General features: G+C 40.0%; 1 protein-coding gene and 1 pseudogene across 1 annotated transcript; one reads left to right on the plus strand and one right to left on the minus strand.

Moving 5' to 3' along the window:
- Positions 1-3868: 3868 nt before the first annotated feature.
- On the minus strand, positions 3869-7194 carry LOC147451726 (uncharacterized; annotated as a pseudogene).
- Positions 7195-7587: 393 nt separating this feature from the next.
- On the plus strand, positions 7588-10694 carry LOC147451727 (uncharacterized). The gene is made up of 14 exons (XM_086518809.1): positions 7588-7617; positions 7698-7829; positions 7923-8143; positions 8241-8271; positions 8483-8501; positions 8575-8626; positions 8799-8836; positions 8933-9004; positions 9084-9230; positions 9336-9497; positions 9579-9700; positions 9791-9814; positions 10154-10236; positions 10415-10694. The coding sequence occupies exons 1-14, from the start codon at positions 7603-7605 to the stop codon at positions 10539-10541; spliced, it is 1245 nt and encodes a 414-aa protein (XP_086374935.1). The 5' UTR covers positions 7588-7602; the 3' UTR covers positions 10542-10694.
- The last annotated feature ends 12943 nt before the right edge of the window (positions 10695-23637 follow it).

The following is a 23637-nucleotide window of genomic DNA, read 5'->3' on the forward strand; positions in this document are numbered from 1 at the left end:
GCAGCTCATCTGCATCAACAAATGTTGGTCGCTTCTTCTTAACACTCTTCTCTCGCAAGGGAGCTCTATTCATTTCAGGGCTTTGAAAACGCATCTCAGACATTGAAGAGTGTCAAGTCAATGAGGGATTTGGAAGCTGATGTTGTTGATGATCGGCCCAAAAATCGCTTTGTGAGATCATCGATCCCAGGACCAGCAGACCTAACACCTTTTAGATAAGCATTGTATTTGACGCTTTGTAGCACTGCCATTGCCATGTCTGCACCAACTGCCTCATACAAGCTAATTTTCTCTTTGTAACCAATAGATGCACGCATGCTTGCATGCTTAACCTCAGACAAGTTTGTTGTGGGCACAAAAATTCCAGACTCATCCTGTGTTACAAATCTCCCTCCCCAATGTTGTCCTCTTACATCCCACCAAGCCATCCAAGTCTCTAAACAAGCCATCTCTCCATCGACAACATGCCCTGCCTTCCAAAATTGGCGTAGATCTTCTTTACAAATGTCTGCTTGATTCTCAGATGGTGCACTCCACCATTTTCGGCACAAGATTTTGTGATCCTCTTGTGAAGATGGACGGATACATTTCACTGCATGTCGAATCATGGACTGCTCCCAATGAAAGCCACATGATCGTTCTTTGGAAGGTATTTTTGTTTTTGCCCCACCAAAGTAAACAGTCCGAACAGCAATCCAATTTGCATTTGCTTCATCTGCCATAAACCCTCTGAATTCTGGCTTTTCATACCCTTGATCTTGCACCACTTTATTTAACATTTTCCAAAACTCTATTTGAGCAAATTTATTTTCAACAGTGAATTCACAGGTGGCAATTGTCATTAATTCACGCACAAATGGGTCGTAGACATGAGCAGACATTGTTGGCCACCCTTGAACACGGTGCACATGATCAAAGTGAACCCACATTTTCTCTAAAGTTCCTCCTGGACGCATCTTATTCACCAAGTCAACTCCACTCCCTGGACCTATGATCGACATTTTGAACACATGTGGCTGCTCTGAACCTCCAAGCTGTCCAGTAAAAAGTACACTATGAATGAAATGATACCTACACCTGCTCTTGAGGTCTAGGACAGCTTCCAAACCTTTTGCACTGAAATGCTTTGACCTCTTGGCAATCTCTAAGCTCCTCTCTATTCTTCGCTTGTTAGATAGAGGAGTAATGGTATCAAGAAATTCTGAAAACTCTCCATCTTCAATAGAGTCATTTTTGCCAGCAGTTTCCATCACAAGCTTATCTAATATCACGTCTTGGGTAGCAACACGTTCTAATTGCTTGGCAGTTGTGAAAGGATCTTGGTTTGCTTTAGTTTGCAGAAGCGAATCTATCATTTGTTTAGCAGACCTATTCTTTCCCTGAACACAAGGGTGCTTATGCTCTCCCATATGAATAGCACATCGAGTAACTCTTTGCTTATCTTTTGGCAAACAGTAATAAATAACAGCAGGACATGTTGCAACAGAAAAAGGCATTTGATTGCAATGGACACAAACCATTGTCCCCAGCTCAGGTGTCAATATTCCAATGGAAATAACTTTAGAGAGACGACCACGCCATTGTGATTCATTATGAACTCTTGCTCGCAAATAGAAAGGACATGCATCATTGACACAACGGAGATGACCTGAACACCTACTGAAGCGAATGGCACCAGGAAAGCAATCACTACTACAAGTGACATATTCTGTCCACAAATGACAATCATGAAGCTGCTCCATGCCAACCATTGTATTGTCGTTGCTTGTTGGTGGCAATTCAAATGCAACATATCCATCGTATTGAGCAGGAATCTCCTTACATTGAACAATTTCATTAGTCTTCTTCAAAGCAGAATGAAGATTGTTTTTATTGGGCATTGATCGAATTATATCCATGACACTGGTCTGATTCTTTGTGACATCACTTTAACCAATATCCAGAACTATTGGAGAAGCTTCACTTCCCGGGGAGCCTTGACGTTCATGAGTGTTTGTTATTCGAACTTTAAAAAACTGGCACACTTCATGATCCAGTAAAAAGACCTCTTCACCAGAACTTGACCTCGAGGATTCCATTTTTACATGTTCACCATTCAATGTTAATGGGTGCAGAGTAAACGAACTGGTAAACAAGCCAAAACTTTCTCTCGTTGACTGCAAAGGTAATTCATGGAATCTGTTTTCAAGAAGTAACAAAAGTTTTTGACCACGAACTGGACCATAGACAGTAATCTGACGACCCATTGTAGCTGCAATCCACTAGAATGACACAACAGTTTTCAAATATGACGAATCCCTTTATAACAAATCTAAATATGTTTTTTAATGTTTACAAAAATAAATAAAAATGATTTAATATAAACTTTAATTTTTTTTGCAACAAAAACGTTTCATGATTCTCGTTTCATGATTCTCATGCAAATGATTATTTTATATCCTGCTGCCATAAATGTAGAATCGCACATTGCATATCCTGTCCATAAATGATTATTCCATATCCTGTTCATATCCTGTCTATATCCTGCTGCCATAAATGATTATTCCATATCCTGTCCGCAATTCAAGACACATTAGTGACGATTTTCTTTTCAACATATTTAAAAAAAAAACAATTAGATTTAATATAAACTTTTAAAAAATCAGCAGTGTGAACATTTAATGATTGAAAATTATTAAAAATTAAAATAATGAATGCACCAAAAACGTCGTTCAAGACAAATAACTACTCCACCAACTCAAAATCACTACTCCACTCTGGATTTCCTAGGAGAGCACATTAACATGCAATTCTGGAAGCAGCTCTCAAATCTGCAGCAGAGGCACGCACTTTGGGAGCAGGTGTCACAGCAACTCAAAATTAGTCTAACAAGATCTCTGGAGAGCTTGATGTGAGCGCACATTAACATGCAGTTCTGAAAGCAGCTCTCAAATCTGCAACAGAGGCACGCACTTTGGGAGCAGGTGTCACAGCAACTCTAAACATGCATGTTAACGTGCAGTCTTTGGGAGCGGATCTTTGGGCGCAAAGTGGTGCAGGTTTCGATCGGAGCAACTAAACTATGCGCACGTTTACGTTTTGCACTTGTTATGTAAGGCAAAAAATACCTTACTGGTTATGAATGACTTAAGAGCACTTGTTATGTAAGCCAAATGAGCCAGGTGTACAAATAAAAACCAAATATTAATCACTAATTAACTCTTTGTAGAGGCAAAAAATACATTACTGGTAATAATTACTTAAGAGCACTTGTTAGGTAAGCGAATTAAGAGCACTTGTTAGGTAAGCCGGCTGTAGTTTAGTCTCCAATTAACTCTACTTATGGGACTGGAAAGGGCAAAAGACCCTTTAGCCTTCCTGCATTTGTTTCACCTTTGTAGTGTACTCTTCCTGAGCAGTGAGCGCACATTAATTTGCGCTCTTTGGGAGCAGTCTCAAATCGGGAGTTCTCGGAAAATTCGCAGGTCTAAATTCGCGGCAGTTCTTGGAAGTTGCTCACCCAGCGCAGTTCTTGGCAGCGCAGTGGAGAGCAAGATTCGAGCAAGGCTTGCAGTCCGAACTCTGTCATTCTGAGCAAGAGGTATGATGCGTGATGCTCAATACTTATTGCGTTTCAATTAAGAGAGAAAGAAAGCTCCAATAAGACGGCTTTGAAGGTGTACAGGAGAAGCACTCTGGTGACATCTCTTTGTCCTCCTTATTTGATTGTGATGTATCTACCTTATCTGTGGAGAACCCTGTCTTTTCGAGAATCCTTTTGTTGGATAAGGACCTCCTTGTCGCATACGCTCTTCTGGGAGTATGTAGGACCTCCGCCACATCTCTGTTTGATGTGGATCCCTCTGATTGAGAGGCGGGCACTTTGAGTTTAATAGACTCCATGGTGGGTGATAATAACACAGGTGCCGCAAGTTGCAGTGTAGGGTACTCGAGAGGGGTCAGCTTTCGCACCCCCGCCAAACCTGTCAAGTCCAGGTCTTTGAGAAGCGGCAGACCGCTTACATTCAAGCACCGATTGACATTTCTAGACTTGCAGGCGGCCAATTCAAGTCTGAGGCATCGCAGATGCACAAAAGGAGAATCCCTGCATGCATTAATCGCCATGTTTAAATTGGAATGGTACAGTGGTTGAGGAATATATTATTCATGCTTATTAGTTAGCTTGTTGACAACAATATTAGCAATTCATGAACACTTACTCAAGATTGTGTCTATTACGTCATCCCAACAAGGGCAGGACGAAGTCAGACTCCTCCTCCATCACTTCAAGCTGCTGCCTGCTCGCACTAATTTGCTGCTCTACTGATCTGCTCAAATATGTCAAGGAATAACATCCACCAGTATCAATCTCTACCACGTTCTGCAAGTTGTCTAGGTATGGAATGCTCTTCAGATTGCCACAATAACGCAAGTCCAGCTCTCTTAAAGTTGTGAGACAGGAAAAGCTTCCCTGTACAGTCCTCAGCCCATAGCAGAGCTTAAGATCAAGAGTGAGTAACCTCCTTAGTGTGCTTTAGCTTCGAGCATGACATTAGTTGTAACCTTGTCAGGGCAGGACAAGCGTCAGGCAATGGTCCCACCTCGTTTAAATGCAGATTTTCATAGATTGAGAGTTCCTGAAGCTGTAGCAAGGGATGGCCCGCTTTGACAAGGCACGTCGACCGGCCCTTATAACGTCCCACTACACTCTGCACTTCCAGATTAGGAGCCGAGGTGCATGCCTACTGGGTGCCAACAAGGTAAAAATTGTGGAGTTTAGAGCAAAAATGGGTAGTCCGCAGATGATAAAATGGGTAGTTTCAGTTGATCAATGAGGAGTTGGGTAGCAAAGAAATAAAACAATGGTGGATCCTTGATGCACAAGGCCTATGCGACAGTGGCAGTGTTCTTTAAGTCATTTGTTCTTTAAGTCTTTAAACAATGGTGGATCCTTGATGCACAAGGCCTATGCAGAGGTGGGAGGTTTTCTGCTTCTGACGAAGTGGAGGAGAATTGGTGCTAAAGTGGTGAAGAAAATATGCAAAATTTGAAATATGATGGAGGCGCCACTCAGAGAGAAAGCATTGGAAGTATGATGGAGGTGCCACTCAGAATTTGAAGTATGATGGAGGCGCCACTCAGAAAGAGGGTTTAATTAAGAGGTGAAATTGAGAGGGCAGTGGCTCATGTCTAAGACCTCTCAATTGAAAGTAGCAAAGAATTGGAGAGCTGGAAAGCCAGGGGGAATTTGAGAGCCCGAATTTATTCTGTGATCTCCTTGTATTTATGACGAATTCTGGACACAATTCCAGCATTCTTAGAACGTTTGGATACCAAGTTGATCTTAGAACGTTCAATAGTCCTTTATTTCTTTAGGTCAATGGACACAAACACAAACACATGTATATACACAAACACAAACACAAACACATGTATATAATTGACTATTCTGATGTGTGAAGATTTCTCTGTCATGGTTTCAAGGTTTTGGAAAACGGTTCATTTCGGTCTCTTGAGGCTTTCAAAATATGGTTATGAGTCTGAGTTGCACATGCAGGTGAGAAAGCACCTGCGAAGTCTGAGCGTTACAGCATCTGTCATCCCAGTATCGACCCAAAGCTTGCATCTCCATGCCAACATCACCAAAAAATCGGAGAGGAGCAATGGCGGGGCGTAAAGGACGCCCTCCTGTAAGGTACATTTTCTCACCATTTTTTTGATGTCATTATTATACATGTAGAGGTGCCCGTCGATGTGCATGCCTAAAAGCAAATTGTATAAAAAATAATGTATCTATTTTTACAAAAGCAAATTGCTTCTAGAACTACCCGTTGACGAGAATATTTGTAGCTTGCTAAATTTCATTTAGTGTCTAAAGAGACCTGCATGTTAATGTGAATGCCTAGAGACGATGTTTACATATGAAAAAAAGCTTTCAAATCATCCAAGCTTTCAAGTCAATTAGTGTCTAAAAACCTGCATGTTAACATGCATGTTTAGAGAAAAGTGATTAATGTTTCAAAAGAGATTATTTTTGTTTTTTACATTCAATATTAAGAAACCCTCATGTGAGGTGTCCATTGGATTATTATATTTTTTGAAATTTTGTTCCACATTCAAAGGAGGTGCTGTCCAAATATTTTCAAAGATTGATTGTGTATTTTATTGAAGGGCAACTTAAAGATCTGCATGTCAACGTGCATGTTTAAAACCAATGTTTCATTAGAGTAGCAAAATATATTGTTGTATTTCTAGAATTTATTTTTATGCACAAAAAAGGTTCTATAGCGTGCATTTTTACAAGAAATGTTTTGTTGGAGATAGTATTTATTTTTTGTCTTCAATCTTTATATTTTGTCTCCTCCAATGGACTATGTAACATTGCTTATAGACATGCATGTTAACATTCATGTTTAGAGGCAAGTTTTCATTGCTTATAGACATGCATGTTAAAGTTCATGTTTAGAGGCAATGTACAAATTTTTTCAGATGTTGATTGTGTATTTTATTTGTAGTCCATCTCGTGGAAGATTAAAGAAAAGTCTACAAAACCACTTGAAAGTAGTGAACAGGTGTCATCAGTGTCAGTAACAGAAATGTCAGAGTGTCATGGCATTGAAGAGGAAGAGATTCACTCTGTGGATGTTGACCAAGGGTCTATGCACGAAATTGATGACACATTGGCTCCTGAAGAAAACGAACTTCAAATTATCCCTTGGGAAATGCGAGATGAGGTAACTACAACTGCAGAGATTGATGAGGAGCAAAATATTTTTATCCATAGAGGTGCCAATGTACTTCAGACCACACGTATGTTCAGTTGCTTCAACTGTCCTCCTATACCATTGTGTAGGTTGATTCCATATGCTAGAGTCAGAGGTTTAAGAGATGATTTAGGTGGATTAAAAACAGCTTTTGCAAGGGAAGGATATATGCAAGAAAAGGGAGCTTTCATTGTTTCACTTTGGACATTTAAGAGAGAGCAAACCATTGCTACAGGTAAGTTGAAGCTTCTTAAATTTGTTAAGTGAATTTCTATTTTAAAAATTCTTTTTGAATTCACTAATTTTGGTTTCTTGTTTTGAAGATGACATCAAGGAAACGTGGGATCCTCTTTGGACAGAAATCAATGAGGAGTATGAGTTGGAGCTCAAAAGCCAACCAAGGTTTGCAGGTCTATCAGACCGCATGTTTTATGTTTGGGAGGGCAACCATCGCACGCTTGCATGGACTGAAGCTATCAAAGAGAAGTTTTCCACCTCAAACGAGAGACGTTGTAGGGTCCTTTGTACTATCATAGATCCCACCAAGGTTCCTGAGATTGCATTGCTGAGTAGCTTGCAACGAATGAATGTGTGAGTATCTACGAAAGCATATATCTTGTTGTTGAATACTTTATTATGGAAACAAATCAATATGGGTTTTTGCAGTATGAACATGCATTCTTTGGTGGCCACTCACATACGGGATGAGATTGTGAACACCAATCACATATGCGCAGCTGAACATGAAAGCTACCTAAAAACTCTCCCCGACAAAGACCAGAAACTAATTGCATCTGTGCGAAGAAAGTATGCTAAAGGTGCAGAACCTTGATATCCACTCACATGACGCTACCTTGGCATGCTAGTTTATGATGTGAGTTTTGTTTTTTTTTTGCTTGCAAATTATTTTTAAGTCATTTGAATAACTCTTATACAAATTGATTTCTTTTTTAGATTCAAATAACTAAAGAGAAAGAGTCTAGATTGACTCAACTCAAGCAAGGAATGCCTGTAGAGGATGTGAAGAAGGAGGAGAAGAGCATTCATCGTGAGATAATACATAAATATCAAGAACACATTGGAAAGGTACACTTCACCAAATAATCAAGCAATAGTCATTGTGTTGATTGTTGTTATGGATGTGAAGTAAAACTTCATGCTCTTTGTATTGTGTTGTAGCTCTTGAATATTTTGGATCCCAATCTTGGGACAGACTGGTTGGCAAAGATTATGTCACTCAAATGGGGACATGACAGCTGGGCAACTTTAGAGAAGCTAAACTTGATTGCACTCCATGATGCCCCTATGCAGAATAAAATCCAATGGGTTTCATTACTCGAGTCTGATAGGATCACAAGGACTGCTTTTGGTTTGAAGAAGGGAGATAATTTGTTTCGACAATGAGTATGATTTACTAGTTATTTCATGTTTGGCTTGCTTTGTCTAAGAGATAATATTTGTTTAAATAAAACAACTTTGCTTTTTTTAAATTTGTAGTTGGCTGCGTAGAGAGGGCTACCTTGCTCGTGTCTATGAGAGAGCAACACAACTTGTTTTGGACAATTCAAATGTGCCAGGAGGGGCACCATTGCCACATGAATGCACATTGGGGTTCTACTTTGATGAAATTAAGTTTGAAGCTAGGCCTTTTCTCTATCCTTTGGAGGTTTCTTTGGAGGACAAAAGCAAAGATGTAGAGAAACAAGCACTCAAGAAAGTTGATAATTTTCGAATGGCAGCTCAACGATTGGCTTACAGGTTTGTAACAATTTTGATCTTGCTTTGTATGTCACTATCGAGTCATGTGTTCAATGTTTTTGTTTCTTGTTAGGTTTTTGTCACTTTTGGTTTCAAAGGGGATCTTGCCAACTCTCCCATTTGTGGTGAGACAGTGGGCACAGACTGCGTCAAAGGACACATATATGTATCCCCCTAGCATGCCCACTTTGACAACATGGGAGAGAGATACATGTCCATGGTCGTTAGATATGGTGCAGGGTCACATCCTTGATCAGAGAGAGAAAGAGCTTCGAGAAACCATGCTTAGGGATGCAGCAGCAGAGGCGAGACAACCACCACCTGCTACTTTAGAGGCGAGACAACCAGGTATGCTTATGTCATTCTTTAACTTTTATATTTTCATGCTGTTGATTCTTGTAGGTTCAAAACTGTTGTATATGTCTTTTAAGGTGTCCACTTGTCTAGTGAGAGGATGGAGACTGTGGTTGATACCATTATTGTGAAGGATGTTCTAGAGCATGGTAAGTGTCAAAATTTTTATTGTCGACTTTTATTAATACTTTGTGAAAAAGTTCACATATCATAAATATGTTGTTGCAGACTCCTCGGGCTTGATTGTTGTTAGGAGGAGCATACAATTTGTCTATGTTTTGGATTCTCCTTTGCGTTACCCAATGCTTCCTGTTGATACACGATGTATTACTATTGTTGGCGATTACATTTCTATCGCTGCAAACTATAGAGAGGGTACTCGCAATGCATCGTGGAATCTTGTGCATCAACATATGTCTCGAGTTCGCTCAAGCGGTGTGCCATACACTCGTGGGGGAAAGTCTGTTTCGTGGGCTGCAGATTTTGTCTTCTTGGATCTTCCTTTTGGTGGATTGCATATTGGTTCTTCTTCTCCATCTCGTTGGGATATTTGCACTGAGGAGCATGTACGATCTGCTATCCATTTGACTTTTTCTACACTTGTAGATTCTGGATGGCTGCTCATTATGGCTTCTACTGCAGGTATTTGTGTTGTGTTTGATTACTTGCATTAATATTATTTCATAATATCGGTAGTTTTTTCTTACAAGAACCTATGAATAGGAGAGGTTATTGGATGGGTGGAGAGGTTCTGTCGTGCTTCACAGATGGTGGTACATCGTCGCATTATAGTGCTCCATCATAGTTCATATGGATATGTTGAGAGTTTATCTGGTCGAATTCAGGTATTGTTTTCACTTCAGTATTGTATAGTTTTTTTGAGGCTCTTTCTTCAATGTTTCTTCAATGTTGTGGTTTTGTAATTTGATTTGCAGTGCCAGTGCTCTATGCTACTTATGGTACACAGGATTGGGATGCAGCCAGCATGCTTTGTGGCTGAGAGCACCACTATGTTCTCTCGCTTGGGTCTCCAGCCTTCAGATTCGTTCATGACACACCATTTTTCGGAGCCTTCCTTGGCTAGATCAGGATCAGGGATGCCTTGGCGGGGTGAGATGCAGCGGAGCCAGGCTTTTGTTGAGCTGATTTATCGACGTGGAGGTATTTGTTTGGAGATTGGGTGTGCTACAACTCTCGTTTTGGCTGCATGCTTATCATCTGAACGAGCATGTGTTGCGCTTGACACCGATGAGTCTCTTATTAGAGACTATGTGGTTCCATTGCTTTGCCCTAAAAAGCGAAGCCGAGAGGAGGCATCTACCTCTCTAGATGTTGAAGATGAGGGTGACATGCCATCGCGTGTCGACCCTTATGATGACTAGTGAGACTTCGCTCCTACTACATTGACATTACTTTTGTGTTTTTGATCTTTATGTTGTGTTTCACTTTTTGGCATTTATGTATCTTGTGTAAGAATTACGTCTAATGTTATTAGATCCATATATTAAATTTTGATTACATGCATAATAACTACATATACTTTTGTTTGTTTGTGGAAGTGCATTGCCGATTTATGTAGAAGCATCGGCTCAAAGAATGGTGAAGGAATTGAGATACGACTTTCGTATATGTGAAACGCGTCATAAACGCAATGTTTTCATTGATGACGAATGCGACTCTTCATAGAGTCTAAGAATTATTAGCGAGTGCTTATGATGTAGAGTTTAAGTATTGACAAATGGACATATCATTCCTTCTATGATTTTGAAAGTGAATATTTTGAAATCCTCATGTGAGGTGTCCATTGGACCATGGTTAGTTTGAAATTTTCTTCATTTTACAAAGGAAGCTTTGTCCAATTTTTTTTATGAAAGGCTCTTGTATTAATGATTTGACAACATAATTTGTATTATGGATAATACATAACATTCTAGAATTATTATCGAGTGCTTATGATCTAGAGTTTAAGTATTGACAAATGGACATGTCATTCCTTGTATGATTTTGAAAGTGAATATTTTGAAATCCTCATGTGAGGTGTCCAATGGACCATGGTTAGTTTGAAATTTTTTTCATTTTACAAAGAAAACTTTGTCCATTTTTTATGGAATTCTCTTGTATTAATGATTTGACAACATAATTTGTGTTATGGATAAACATTAAGTCATTGATGAGACGAAAGCAACTCCTTAAAGAATTTAGAGAATTATTGGCAAGTAATTGTGATGTAGGGTTTAGTTATTAACAAATGGGATAGTGTTTGTAATACTATAACTTGTTGAGTTCATTTTCATGTATTATGATTCACTTTCTTAATTTGTTTGCTCGGATCTCTGTTCGCTCGGAAAATGTCGCTCGGGGTATGGTAAGACTCGTTAACATACCTTGTATGCTAGTTAGCATTTCGGGTGGGTATGGTGGTCAGCACACTGTCTATGCTAGTTAGCATATTGGGTATGCTAGTTAGCTTACCCAGTATGATAGTTAGCATATTCTGTATGCAAGCCAACACATCTTGTATATTGCAGCTAGCATTCTGTGAGCATAAGTTTACCATTTATGGATATTGTAGGTTGAGTTGTTTTATAGGTCCAAAGAGAAGCATCCAAATTGCAAGATTGGCATGAGAATGTTTGAGATGTTGAAGCCATTCTTTTGTAGGCGGCTGAAGGATAGATACACATGCTGTTGTGAATACCATGTGCAAATGTCCCTTTTAAAGGGTGCATTGAACCACATGTGCTCTCGTGCTTTTGGGCTACATGAAGCAGGTTGCAACTGTGTATGCAATTCCTGTGAAAATGGTGACAACATTAGCATGGGTTGCGAGGTGTCACATCTCACGTTCAAATGTGTCACACAACTGTGGGAGTCAGTTCTCTGTCCAAAGCAACCAGATGCATGTTTCCATAGAAGGGAATGTATGATGGGAGATTGTAAGATATATGGAGTGAAGAGGATGAAATTATGCTGCTTGGAGATAGCAAAGCCAGGGAAGAGTATTATTGTGAAAGTATTTGCATATGTAGAAGAAAAAGACAAGCATGGAAACAATAAAAAAAGATAATTTTTTTTTGCGTAAAGAAATGCAGTGCTGGGAGTTCCTTCAACTCTTGAAGACCAAGTTGAAGATCTTAAGCACTCATAACTATATAGCTCTTTGGCAAGCAAAACAATTCAAGGATTTTCTACTTAGGTTTCTGGATGACGTGGTTGTTTCAGTTGTTGATTTTGTAGAGAATTATGCCTTCAAAGTGAGATTCATTCAATGCATTGGGACTCTAGTCAGGTAACCATTTTTGTACTCATAACGTACTACCGCAAAGAAGGGGAGGTAGTTAAAACAATCCACTTCTTCATATCAGATGACAAGGTGCATGACATATTGTCTGTGCAACATTGCTTTATGCTACACCATGATTGGTTACAGCAAGAGGGTGTGACTCCTAAACAACAATGGCTGTGGTCTGATGTTGTGGCCTCGCAGTTCAAGGGATCCAGAACTTTTTTTTTTGTTGCAAGATATGGTGGACTGACAGGGATCAGGATGAACTGGTTCTTCTTTGGATCAGGGCATGGCAAGGGAGAGCACGATGGTGCAGGAGCAGTTGTTGTGAAAAGAACCCTGACCCATGGATAGTTGAAGTCTAATGGAGCTATTCTAAAGTGTGCAGTAGATGTGGTTTCTTATTGCCAAACAAATTGTCAAAGGGAGCACCACCTGCATCATATTGTGCAAAAGATAGGAAATGTGCCCGTGTGTTCTGGGAGGTCAAATTAGGGGATGTGAACGGGGAAGTCAAAGTGGAATTGTGTCATTGTTAAAGAAACCTTCTCTTTGCATGCCTTCACTGGTCACAACTTGCAGGATCCAACTGCCCTTGAAATAAGACCATTGACATGCTTCTATGATGCATGCATGCACTCAAGTTGGAATTGCTGCATAAACATACCTCACGAGCAACCTTGGGAGTATCACCTTTTGAGGCCATTACTTGATGAGGTTGAGGCCGATTCTGAGCCAACAGATGACATTCCAGTAGATGAAGTGATTGGCTATGATGACTTCACGTACGAAGGCCATCATGATGCGTTAAGTAGTGCTCTATGTGTTGGTGACACATTTGCAGTAAATCCAGATTCTTCAACCAATGCTGAGGATGTGGATTTCTACCTAGTCTAGTGTGTTGCAGCAAGGGAGAAGGTGGAGAAGGGGTACATCGATGAATGAGCAATGTAATTGTTAGAGGTTTGTATGTTGTGCAAGGATTGTATTACAAGCAACTAGATGCATACACATTCAAGATGTAAACTAGCATACTCTATGCTAACTAGCATACTAGGTATGCTAATTAGAATACTAGGTATGCTAACTAGCATACATTTTATGTGGGCATAATAGCATATTGTATGCTAACTACCATGCCAGGTATGCTAATTAGCATACTGGGCATACTAAATAGTAGGTACGCTAAATAACTTGTCACAACTATCATGTTTAGGAAACCAACCTTACTCAAGTGTATACTCTAGTTGTGCCAATTAGCATATTGGGTATGCTAACCGCGGACCCTAAGCCAGCACATAGTATAAGGTTTTCAAACTAGCATACCAGTTATGTTACCATATACATGTGGTAGTGATGTGTGTGAACACACTAGGACCGCCGGGGCATTTTTTCCCTCTTTAGGAGGTTTTTTCCCCCGAGCATTGTATATACGCCCATCACTCTAGGGCTATCTATCTTTCCATTGCACACTAAGTAACACACTCTCTATTGTGTGCCTTGAGCTTCCTTCGTCTTCTCCAAGCTGTGTGCGTTTCTCTGCAACCCTAATTCCAACAATTGGTATCAGAGCAGGTTACGTCCTCCCGCGCTTAGTCACCAGCTGCTCTAGCACACGCCTGATCAATTTCTCCAATTACAGTGAGGTTTGGTGAGCATTCGCAGGTCGACAAATATTTTTGACTGGGGCTCATTTCGGCCTCCGTTTCCACTACAGGCATGTCTGCACATGCTATTTCGTCATTTTGTGAAAACTTTTTGTGAGTACCGTTTTCTGCATAACAGGTGCCTTACATTCTTCTACGGTTTGTGCTATATAGCACGTGTTGTTCCCGCTCCGTTTCTCCTATTTTTGGGTAGTTTTCACATGAGGTGCAACATTTATTATGGCTGACAACAACATAGATGTGTTCAAGATGTTTGCTGCTGAGGATAGGTTGGATGGGGACAATTACCCTATGTGGGCTTACATGATGCAACATGTTCTTGTGTCAAAGGGCGTCTGGAATATTGTGCAGGGCATTGATGTACGTCCTGTTTCTGAGGATGCAGGCGATGTTGAGGATGTTGTAGGTCTTGCTGCAAGGATTGCTTCTATTAGAGTTATTTTGCCTATGGCAGAACAAGCTCGTTGGGATGTAAAGGATGTGCAGGCTCATGCATTGATTGCGTTGTTTGTGTAGCGCACCATTGTTCCTCACATCCATTCAACAAAATCTGCAAAATAGGCTTGGGATATTCTAGCAGGTCTTTATGCAAGCCGCAATGAGGCTAAAATTGCTTTGCTGCGTAAAGAGCTAGAGTCGAAGATTATGCATGAGGAAGATGATATGGACACTTTTCTTGCTGGTGTCAAGGATATCAATGAGCAACTTATTTCTGCATGTGAAGTCATTTCAAAAAGTTCCCTTGTGCAGACTGTTCTTGATGCCTTACCAGACTTTTGCTAGTACTTGGAGACTTGGGACCCAAGGAAATCCAAAAGTTGTCAATTTTGATGCATTATGCACATTTCTGTTGTGCAAGTCACTTTGCAAAAAAAAAAAACAGGACTAGATAGCGTGCAGTTGAACAGGCTTTTACTGCTTCTCAAAGAAAGGGTGGTAATAGCAATGCAGCCACTTCTTATAGTTCTGCTGCGAGTGGCAAAACTTGTGTTCCTAATGCTTCTGCTGGCAGCAATTTGTCTGGAAATTCTGGTAATAAGGGCAAAAAGAAAATGCGTTGCCATTATTGTAAATCTAATGATCATTTGATCAAGTCGTGTCCTAAGCTGAAGGCCAAAGAGGCTAAGAAGAAAGAGGGTGGTTCCACTGCAAATGCTGGCTCCACTACAAATGTAGCCATTGTTGAGTCTTCTGTGAAAGGCGATTGTGTTTCTGATGTTGATGGAGAATGGGCTTTTAGCGCAGAGTGCACTTACAATCCTGTTGTCCATGATGCATGCTTGTCAATTGCTGCAGATTCACATGTGTGGTATTTCGACAGTGGTGCTACAAAGCACATTACCTCACATCGTGAATTGTTCACCTCTCTTGAGTCTGTCCCTCATGGGAATTCAGCCACTTGTGCCAACAATGCCTCTTATCCGGTTTAGGGAGTTGGAAAGATTGTGCTTATTGCTGCAAATGGCAGTTCCTGCACACTTTGTTGATGCACTTTATGTACCTAGGATCAAGCAGAATCTCTTGTCTGTATCCTCACTTGCTAGACTTGGACTTGTAGTCAAATTTGTGGATGATAGATGTACAGTCCATGATCTCAGTTTTGGTGATGAAATTGTTGCATCTAGTCTTTTGTTCCGTGGGCTATATAAGCTCACTTTGTATGACACATTAGGGCCAATTTGGATGAAAAAGGGCTGTGTAAGGATATGAAAAGGGGCAACCTAAAAAAGACCATGAAGATCTTACCTAAACTATTCAACATGGGTACTCATTGGATAGAGCTCATCAAGCGCCACCCATGGACCATTTGAGCGCTAGATTTGGAGTTCATATGAGAAAGTTATGGCTAAAATAGTGCAAAATATTCCAAAAGCAAGTGAAGGAGATCTTGACAAAACCCAATTTGTTTAGCCAAAAGAGCTTCATCTATAAAAACATGGAAATATTGGAGGCACCAATCCAAAAATTTGTGGCTATCTCTGCCTGTTGAGCATCGATATTGTACTTCACCATTTAGTATGTATATGCAGGGTGTTGTCCGCCATACTGACCCTCTACAACAGTAATCAAGAGGCCATTCAAATCAAGTATGAGAGCCAGTTATCGTATGCTAGAAGCTTTGGCACCCATATTGGGTCCGATAGAGGATACCACTCAGCAATAATAACGTCCCCAAAGGGATGAACAAAATTCAAGTAGGCCCATATTTGTGAGATTCGTAGATAGTAGCGGTCCAGGTGCCTCTCAATCTCAATTTTTTTTCTCTTTTAAGCTGCTTGGCCTTGGCGATTCACCTTTTCCGTAGCTTTTTGCATTCAATGGCAAAACTTAAATCATGCAAGGCAATTAATGCTTGTTTCTCTTCCCCTACAACACAAATAGGTATCGAATGAGAAAGCATAAAGGCCAAGCAAAATATATTGGACTGTTGCACATGTCTATTTACTCCAAAAGGACCTTTTTCATTAAGAATATTCATAAAGTTACAAAATGCCACAAGGGGTGTAGTAAGCAAAAAAGTTTTACAAATGAGGCTATGGGAATAATGACGACACGAATGGGCACACTCAATAAGGGCATAGCAGGTACGGGCACACTAGCTTGCTAGCACTATAGACTTTGGGTAGAATAGATTAGGTACGACAAAGTTTCTTGTAAGCTCATGAGTGGGGGACTTTCAGACGAAAAAACTCCAAACATTTTAAAAAATTCCTTTTTTCCCCATTGGAATGTTGAGTAGGGCGTTGATTGTTAGAAGAATCTGATTGCCCCTCTGTTGCATGTGGTTGTCGTTGCTGCCATGGAACTAAAAAGGTGTAGCAAAAGTGTCAAATCTACGTCTGTTAAAGAAGGTATGGCTTTGTTTCTTGTTCCCGCCAAAGTTAGGATAGAAAGGAACTCTCTTGTTACAATTAGTGTTAATGGGTTAATCAATGTGGACTTGATATCCACCTTTCTTTTTCTCCACATTGAGAACCAAGTTAATAGCTTTTGACAATGAATCTAGCTCAAACACACCTACCTTAGCACCAATTTGCAGTGCTAAGGTATGTTTTAGTTTTCTGCAGTGTGGCTGACATGTTTAATGGCTTGAAGTTAAATGAGGCCGTTTCTAAAAAATGATTGGTGTAAGCATGTATATCTTCATTTTTACCTTTACAAAATCAAATCCACTGGCGGAGTGCTTTAGCTTAATATTGTGTGGGTAAAAAATAGGATAGAGAGAACTTTTTAAATGCATACCAAGTACAAGGTCTTCTATCGTACTGTTTAGTGACATTCCACCATAGTGCACCACTACTGGTGAGGTGATTTGATGCACATGTGATCATAACACACTCAGGAAAAACTTTGTTATGAAAAATAGTTGTCTAATTGACTAACCCATGATAGAATAGTGCTTGCATATTTAACACTATCAAAATCTTTGAAAGTGAAAGCATTTATGCTAATTTTGTTTTGCTTTGGAGGAGCGGGTACAATTTCAACGCGTGCAATGTGTAATAGCTTATCTTCTAATTCTTGTCTTCGGATGCACTCATATGAAAGTGATTGTTGCAAATTTGTTAGTTGTTCAACAATAGAGGGTGGATGTGGAAGGTGAGCCATGATGGCATGCTTTTTCTTTTTTCTTTTTCTCTTCTCTTTCTTCTTCTTGTGACCTTGCACTTTTTCCTTCACAATCCACAAAATTTTTCTCTTTATTAAGTGCTTGACATAAGAGATTTGGACAATTGATAAGCGCAATTGGTTGGTTGATATTTTTATTACTTTCCTATTGAGCTTTAATTTGTGAACCCAATGCTGCAAATTCAAAAACTACTCCTTAGAACGTGAAGATCAAGTACCAATTGCCATGAATCTTTGCTTTGATACAACTTGTGGGAGACCAAGAGAATGGGAGCTTCAAGTATTCACTTTTCCTCACAAACATAATCATCAACCTCTCACCATGTCTCTAATACCCAAGTACTCACAACCAGACAAGGACACACACACACACACACACACACACACACACACACACACACACACACACAATAGACTAAATAGTGAAATCAAGTAAGAGAAGGAGATGTAGACATGATTTTTGCACACACAGCTTAGCATAAGAGCGAGAGAGGAGAATCTTGCACAAAAATGGCCTAAAATCCTAGCTCCCAAACTCCACAACACCTCTTGTGGACTTGAGTATTTAATTTTATTATGAAACTATTTTAGGTGCCAAGTATTTGAGGCCCCCTCTTTACACTTTAGTCCATGGGTGGTGGCTATCACTTCTTGCATGGACCTTTATAAGGTGAGTTTGCACTAGATATTTAAAATGAAACCATATAGACTTATTGGAAAAAATGGCTAAAACATTGTGCAAATAAAAATGGCCGATATATATTTTTTGGCGCCTTCTCCTCACTTCCCAGAATTCTAGTCTACGTAGCATCAATCTCACTATTAGTATATATATGTTAAAAAAGCACTGTAATTAACCATTACATGCTAGCTATCCCAAGTATAATGATAACCACATATAACAAGAGAGTGCCCAAACTCACAACAATTTTCCCTTCCCTTGTCCATTTTTTGGCCTTCCCATGGGCTTTCTCAGATAGAATCTCACAATATTCTTGTGAATGAAACATTTGTGCCACCTATACTGCGTAGGATAGACTTATTTTAATTTTTTAATAGTTCCTTAATTTGAGGCCCACAATTGTAGAGACCTACACCTACCTACAAATGAAGAAAACTTCAATCACATGTACATGAATTGTTCCATTATGTGTAGTTGCACCTCTTGTTGCATAGAATTTATGAGGTAAGACTCACATGTGATGGGTTGGGTGACTCAATGGCAACCAATGCCACTTTCTTTTTTTGTTACGCTGTTTTTGTGTGGGCACTACATTCCCCTCTTTGCATAGAGGTAGTGTGTCTTTGTTGAAGGTACTATGGTTGACCATGTATCGAATAGATATTGTTTGTATCATCTCTTCATGAGAATAATGTCAACGGGGCTAGGGAAAAGCTGCATCCTCATAAACAACTTTGTATTTCTCAATTTTTCACAAAAGGGTCATTTGGCTCAAATGCAAAACCATAGGATTGGGCTCCATTGAGACGAGCTCGACTCTATCCTCCAGGCTCCAATAGACAAATCAAGACCTTCACATCATTGACCCTTAGTTATGATGCAATTGTGAGCACTTCCTCATAGGTTCTTAACAAATATACGTAGGCTTCTATGAATCAAGCTTAAATTAGAAACTTGTGGGGTGGAAAGTTTGGAAATTCAATGAACTACTCTAAGAGTGTTCAAGCATTGGGATATCTTGGTGTGGGGCAGTAAGTAAGTAGGGTTGATCTTCAAAGAATTATAATTTTTTTTTTGTAAAACTATCACATGCACCATGTGGATTTCTATTCCACATCTCTTTTGAACATACATAATAGATTGATTGGACCACAGCTATACATACCTTTTACCCACCTTCTTTGCTGCCACTTGTCTTTTACGCTTGACTTTCCCTTTCCTTACCCATTCCCCTTGGCTTTCCTCTCGGCTTTCTTAGACAGCATCTCACAATATTCTTGTTAATGAAACATTTGTGCCACCTATTTGATATTTTCTTGGTTTTAGGGACATAAAAAGACCCTTGAATCTTCTAAACATATCCAAAAACCTTAGTACCACAATGTCTTCTTCATATTGATCTTATTTAGTCCTTGATAGTCCCCACGCTTGCAGTTATTGGCCCTTGTTTTGCATTATCCACACTCTTGGAAAAGGAGAAGAAATAGGTCATATCACCCATTTTCCATAAGCTCAATGAGTTGCATCAGTATTTCTTCCTATCGAGCAAGGTAGAAACTTGGTGGGAATTGAGCTTCTTCGTTTAATCTTAAGCTTATGAGCATCTTCCCCTCGCAAGGAAGGATTTTGAATAAGTATGTAAAAAAATAATAAATGTTATCCTACTTCTTCATAAGATGAACTTTAATCTAGAAGCAATTACACAAGCTCTCGTGTTCCCTAGCATGTGGGCACAAAGCTGTTGCCTTTACACAAAGATGCTTTTCCACCAAAAGATAGTGTCTTTGACATAAGTAGATTATAAAACTTATCTACTACCTAGTACAACAATTTCTACCACGTACAATAGTGCCACCTCGGACATTTCCATGTAGATTTTGTTCGTTTAGACATGCCAACGCTATCTACATGCAATGCCTTTGGGTAGGCTGGAGGAGAAGTGACCATGAAAGACATAGTTGTTGGAGAGAGAGAGAGAGAGAGAGAGAGAGAGAGAGAGAGGTCATAATATAGGATCCAAGTTCTCTCATCTAACCTACAAACGTAGCCTCTTCATTAGAGGACAAAGCTATGTTCTTGCCAAAATCGGCATATCCCTTTATGCCTTACACTTTTGGTAGGTAGGCATTTGCAAGCTGCTACTGGGGTTCTCCATCCCCAATGCAAAATCTTACCATAGAAAGCTTGCCTGCCTTTCCAAAATGGATTGCTTCTCCTCCCCCTCTTCCATTCTGCTTGCCACATTTTTTATCCTCTACAACCTCAAAATCTCTATCACTTAAATTCAGCAACCTCGCTTAGCCCAACTTGTGCAGTTCGTGATGTTGATAGGTGTGATAGGAGGTATTGCCGATACATCCATGTTGCTCGAGGTTGACGATGCCACCACCTTCTTCCTGGAGGCTGAAATTTCCTATAAAAAATTGATTGCTTTTCCTTTGAGGATGATGCAGTGCGCAAGCATTTTGTGAACTCAAATTGATCAAAAGACATTTTTGCATGCTCCAATTTTCCCTTCCTTGTGTTTGTTTTGGGATCATTGACACTCAGTTGCACATAAACGTGAAATGCTCTGTAAATGAGGCTATTGTGAATGTCAAAGAAAGAGAGGCAGACGTCACATTTAAAAAAAGAAAAAGTCAACCCACATGCTGATCGAAGATGGGAACACGTGAGCTCTAGGACGTCGCTGAGATGAGATAGACGGAGAAGGATGTGAGCTGTCGCATATGCAAGGGAGAAATGCTGCAAGTGGATAACATGGAGGTATTTGTGTGTATCGTCCTATTGGCTTGGTACTAATCCTTCTTCTAAGCACAAGCTTTTAGTCCAATCAAAAATGAAAAAAAATCATCGCTTTTGAGTACTCCTCATTATGCTCTTTCTGTCTATGCTTGACTTGCATGGCAAACATTGTTTCTTCCTTGGGTTTTCAGTGGATTTATTTCAGATATGTGGACACAAAGTCGGTGATAGTACAGTTGGGAGGACACTAGATAGAGGAGGTGAAGAGTAGGTGTAAGAGGAGTGCAACACGCAAGCACAAAAGAAGCAAGGCACTATAGTGTACAAGGACGAGAGCATGGATCAAAGTAGAAGAGATGGGAGGTGTGGGTGGTGTGAGGAGCACCATCCAATGGTGAAACCTCTCTCTCTCTCTCTCTCTCTCTCTCTCTCTCTCTCTCTCTCTCTCTCTCTCTCTCTCTCTCTCGTGCACTGTGTCATCGGACTGCAAAGAGCACTTGCCAGAGCAAGGAAAAGCTGCCACGTGGTGGGGGAGGCAGAACCCCTCTTTGCTTTATATATAGTATAGATGAACCACAACATATAATTATAAAATTCTACTCTCAATATGAGGTTCATGTACATAGCTCAATGGTAGGGCTGTGATCTTGATTAACAAACAACACAAAGTACTTTCCTACACCAATCATTGTAGTAAGAACTATAGAGAATCAAAGTATTAATGCTTCACTGACCCAAGGAATGGGAGACTTGACAGATCCATGAGAGAATGACCGAAGCAAAGGTACACAGAGAGAACATCACCGACAAAGAATGGGAGTATGTATGAAGTTGCATATCAAAGGTAGATTACTCATACACTTACACCATAATATTTATTTTTTTCTTGATTTTATCTTTGTAGTTGATTGTATCATTTTTTCTATTTTATAATGTCTTTCCTTTAACTCTATGTGGTCAAAGGGTCGACACTTTTGTACATGCCACATTGTTGAGCGTTGAACCACCATGGATTGTGGTGTCATGGGGAACATTGACTCAAATAGTGATGGAGCTAGTTACAGTAGGACTATTAAAAGGATACTAAAGGTCAATTTTAGAACCTTTCATACATTCATCTTTGATTGCAAGTGGTTTGCAAATGTGTCTAGATGGCATGAGAATAGAATTAGGTGTGGACTCTAGTGTGCATCACATGGGGAGGTATGACAACTTAGTTTGCCACACAATTGTGGGCAGGTGAGTGATTACCTTATTTACATTTATTTGTTTGTCATGTAATACCCATGTCACTCACTTTGAGCTTCTATTCTACAAGTCATCTATATCCCATCAATCCACCAAAAAAAACTTTGGTTCATGATTCCAATAACACCTCGAGGAAGAACCATTTTTGTCACTAATGAAGTGGAGAGGGATTCCAAAAATTAATGTACCTCTTTTGAGAACTTTGACTCAATGATATGTTGACCAAGGGAGTTGAGATGCAATTGTATATTAACCTTCTTGGTTGCTAGAGTTTCATTCTCATTGCAAACTTCTAATTGTTAAATTAGATGACCTTCGTGGTATAGACCTCTCAAAGCATTTGTATTTCAAATATCTTTACTTAAAGAGGGTTATCATTTAAGGAGCTCAAGGAACTTCAAAAAAAATCTACAAATTAAAATTAAAAATAGTGTGTTATAAATTACCCTTTTGGCCCTCTTCAGTCATGGGATCTTCATAGTCAACGTAGTTGTTACTGTCACAAGCTTAAGTGTAAGTGCAAGAAAGACAAATAGATTATCTTTGTGGGGGTGTTCGGGGCTTTGCACTGTGAGGATCTGCACCTCAACAGTCTTCTCTTGCAGTTTGGAGCCTTCATTGTCACACATCGTAACCTCTTTTTCCTCCCCTATCCTTAATCCTTTGCAACTCTTAACATGTTTCTTACCCTCTTCCTCTGATTTTTCCTTGCAACCAAGGGCATGGTTAATATTCCTTGCACCAGGGGCTAGGCTTGTAGGCTCGGAGTTCGCTTTAGTCATTATGGGGAAATCCTTGGCGAAGTGCCCAAATTTGTTGCACTCGAAGCATGCCCCAAAGTAAGTCCCAAAGTTGATAAGCGGTATAATAACAAGTCGAGCCCCAACATTGATCACCATGCTTTCTGGAGGTGTCATAGCCACATTCCAACCTATACAAACTCAATTAGAGGACCTTCCTAAACCCCTCCTATTAGGGACAAACAACGGGGTGCCCAGCTGGCTGTCCAACAACCTGATATTATCCCAGAGCTAACTCAACAGATCCAGAAACTTGACCCAGATAGGATGAATCCCCTCGAGGGACTCTGCCAGGTCGAACATTGGCTCCCATGGTGGAACGCATATTGTTGTCATGTTAAATGAAATGGACCCCATACCAAGAATCTTTGAAATGTCGGATACCTCCTTGAATCTAAGTGAGAAGAACCCCTTGGCTAGGTAAGTAGTATTATCAATTGCTCCTCCATGCCCAAGGATTTGTGGCCCTTGAATCCATTGTGTCAGCTTGTATCTGTTTGGGATTCTCCCACTGAATCCAAACACAAGATTCAGCTAGGCTTGCATGGCTAGTTGTTTTTTTATCAAAGCTGGCGGAATCGCGATAGTGACAGCCTTCGTGACCTTCACCTATTGTGGCAACGGCTTCTTTAGAGTAGTAGAGGATCTATCCACTTGTCCGTGTTTGACTACCCCATTACTATATGCTTGTGAGATAGTCATTTTGTTACCATTCAGGCCGGTA

This window comes from Adiantum capillus-veneris, chromosome 8 (assembly GCF_014529385.1).
Source record: "Adiantum capillus-veneris isolate H3 chromosome 8, ASM1452938v2, whole genome shotgun sequence".
NCBI lineage: Eukaryota > Viridiplantae > Streptophyta > Polypodiopsida > Polypodiales > Pteridaceae > Adiantum > Adiantum capillus-veneris.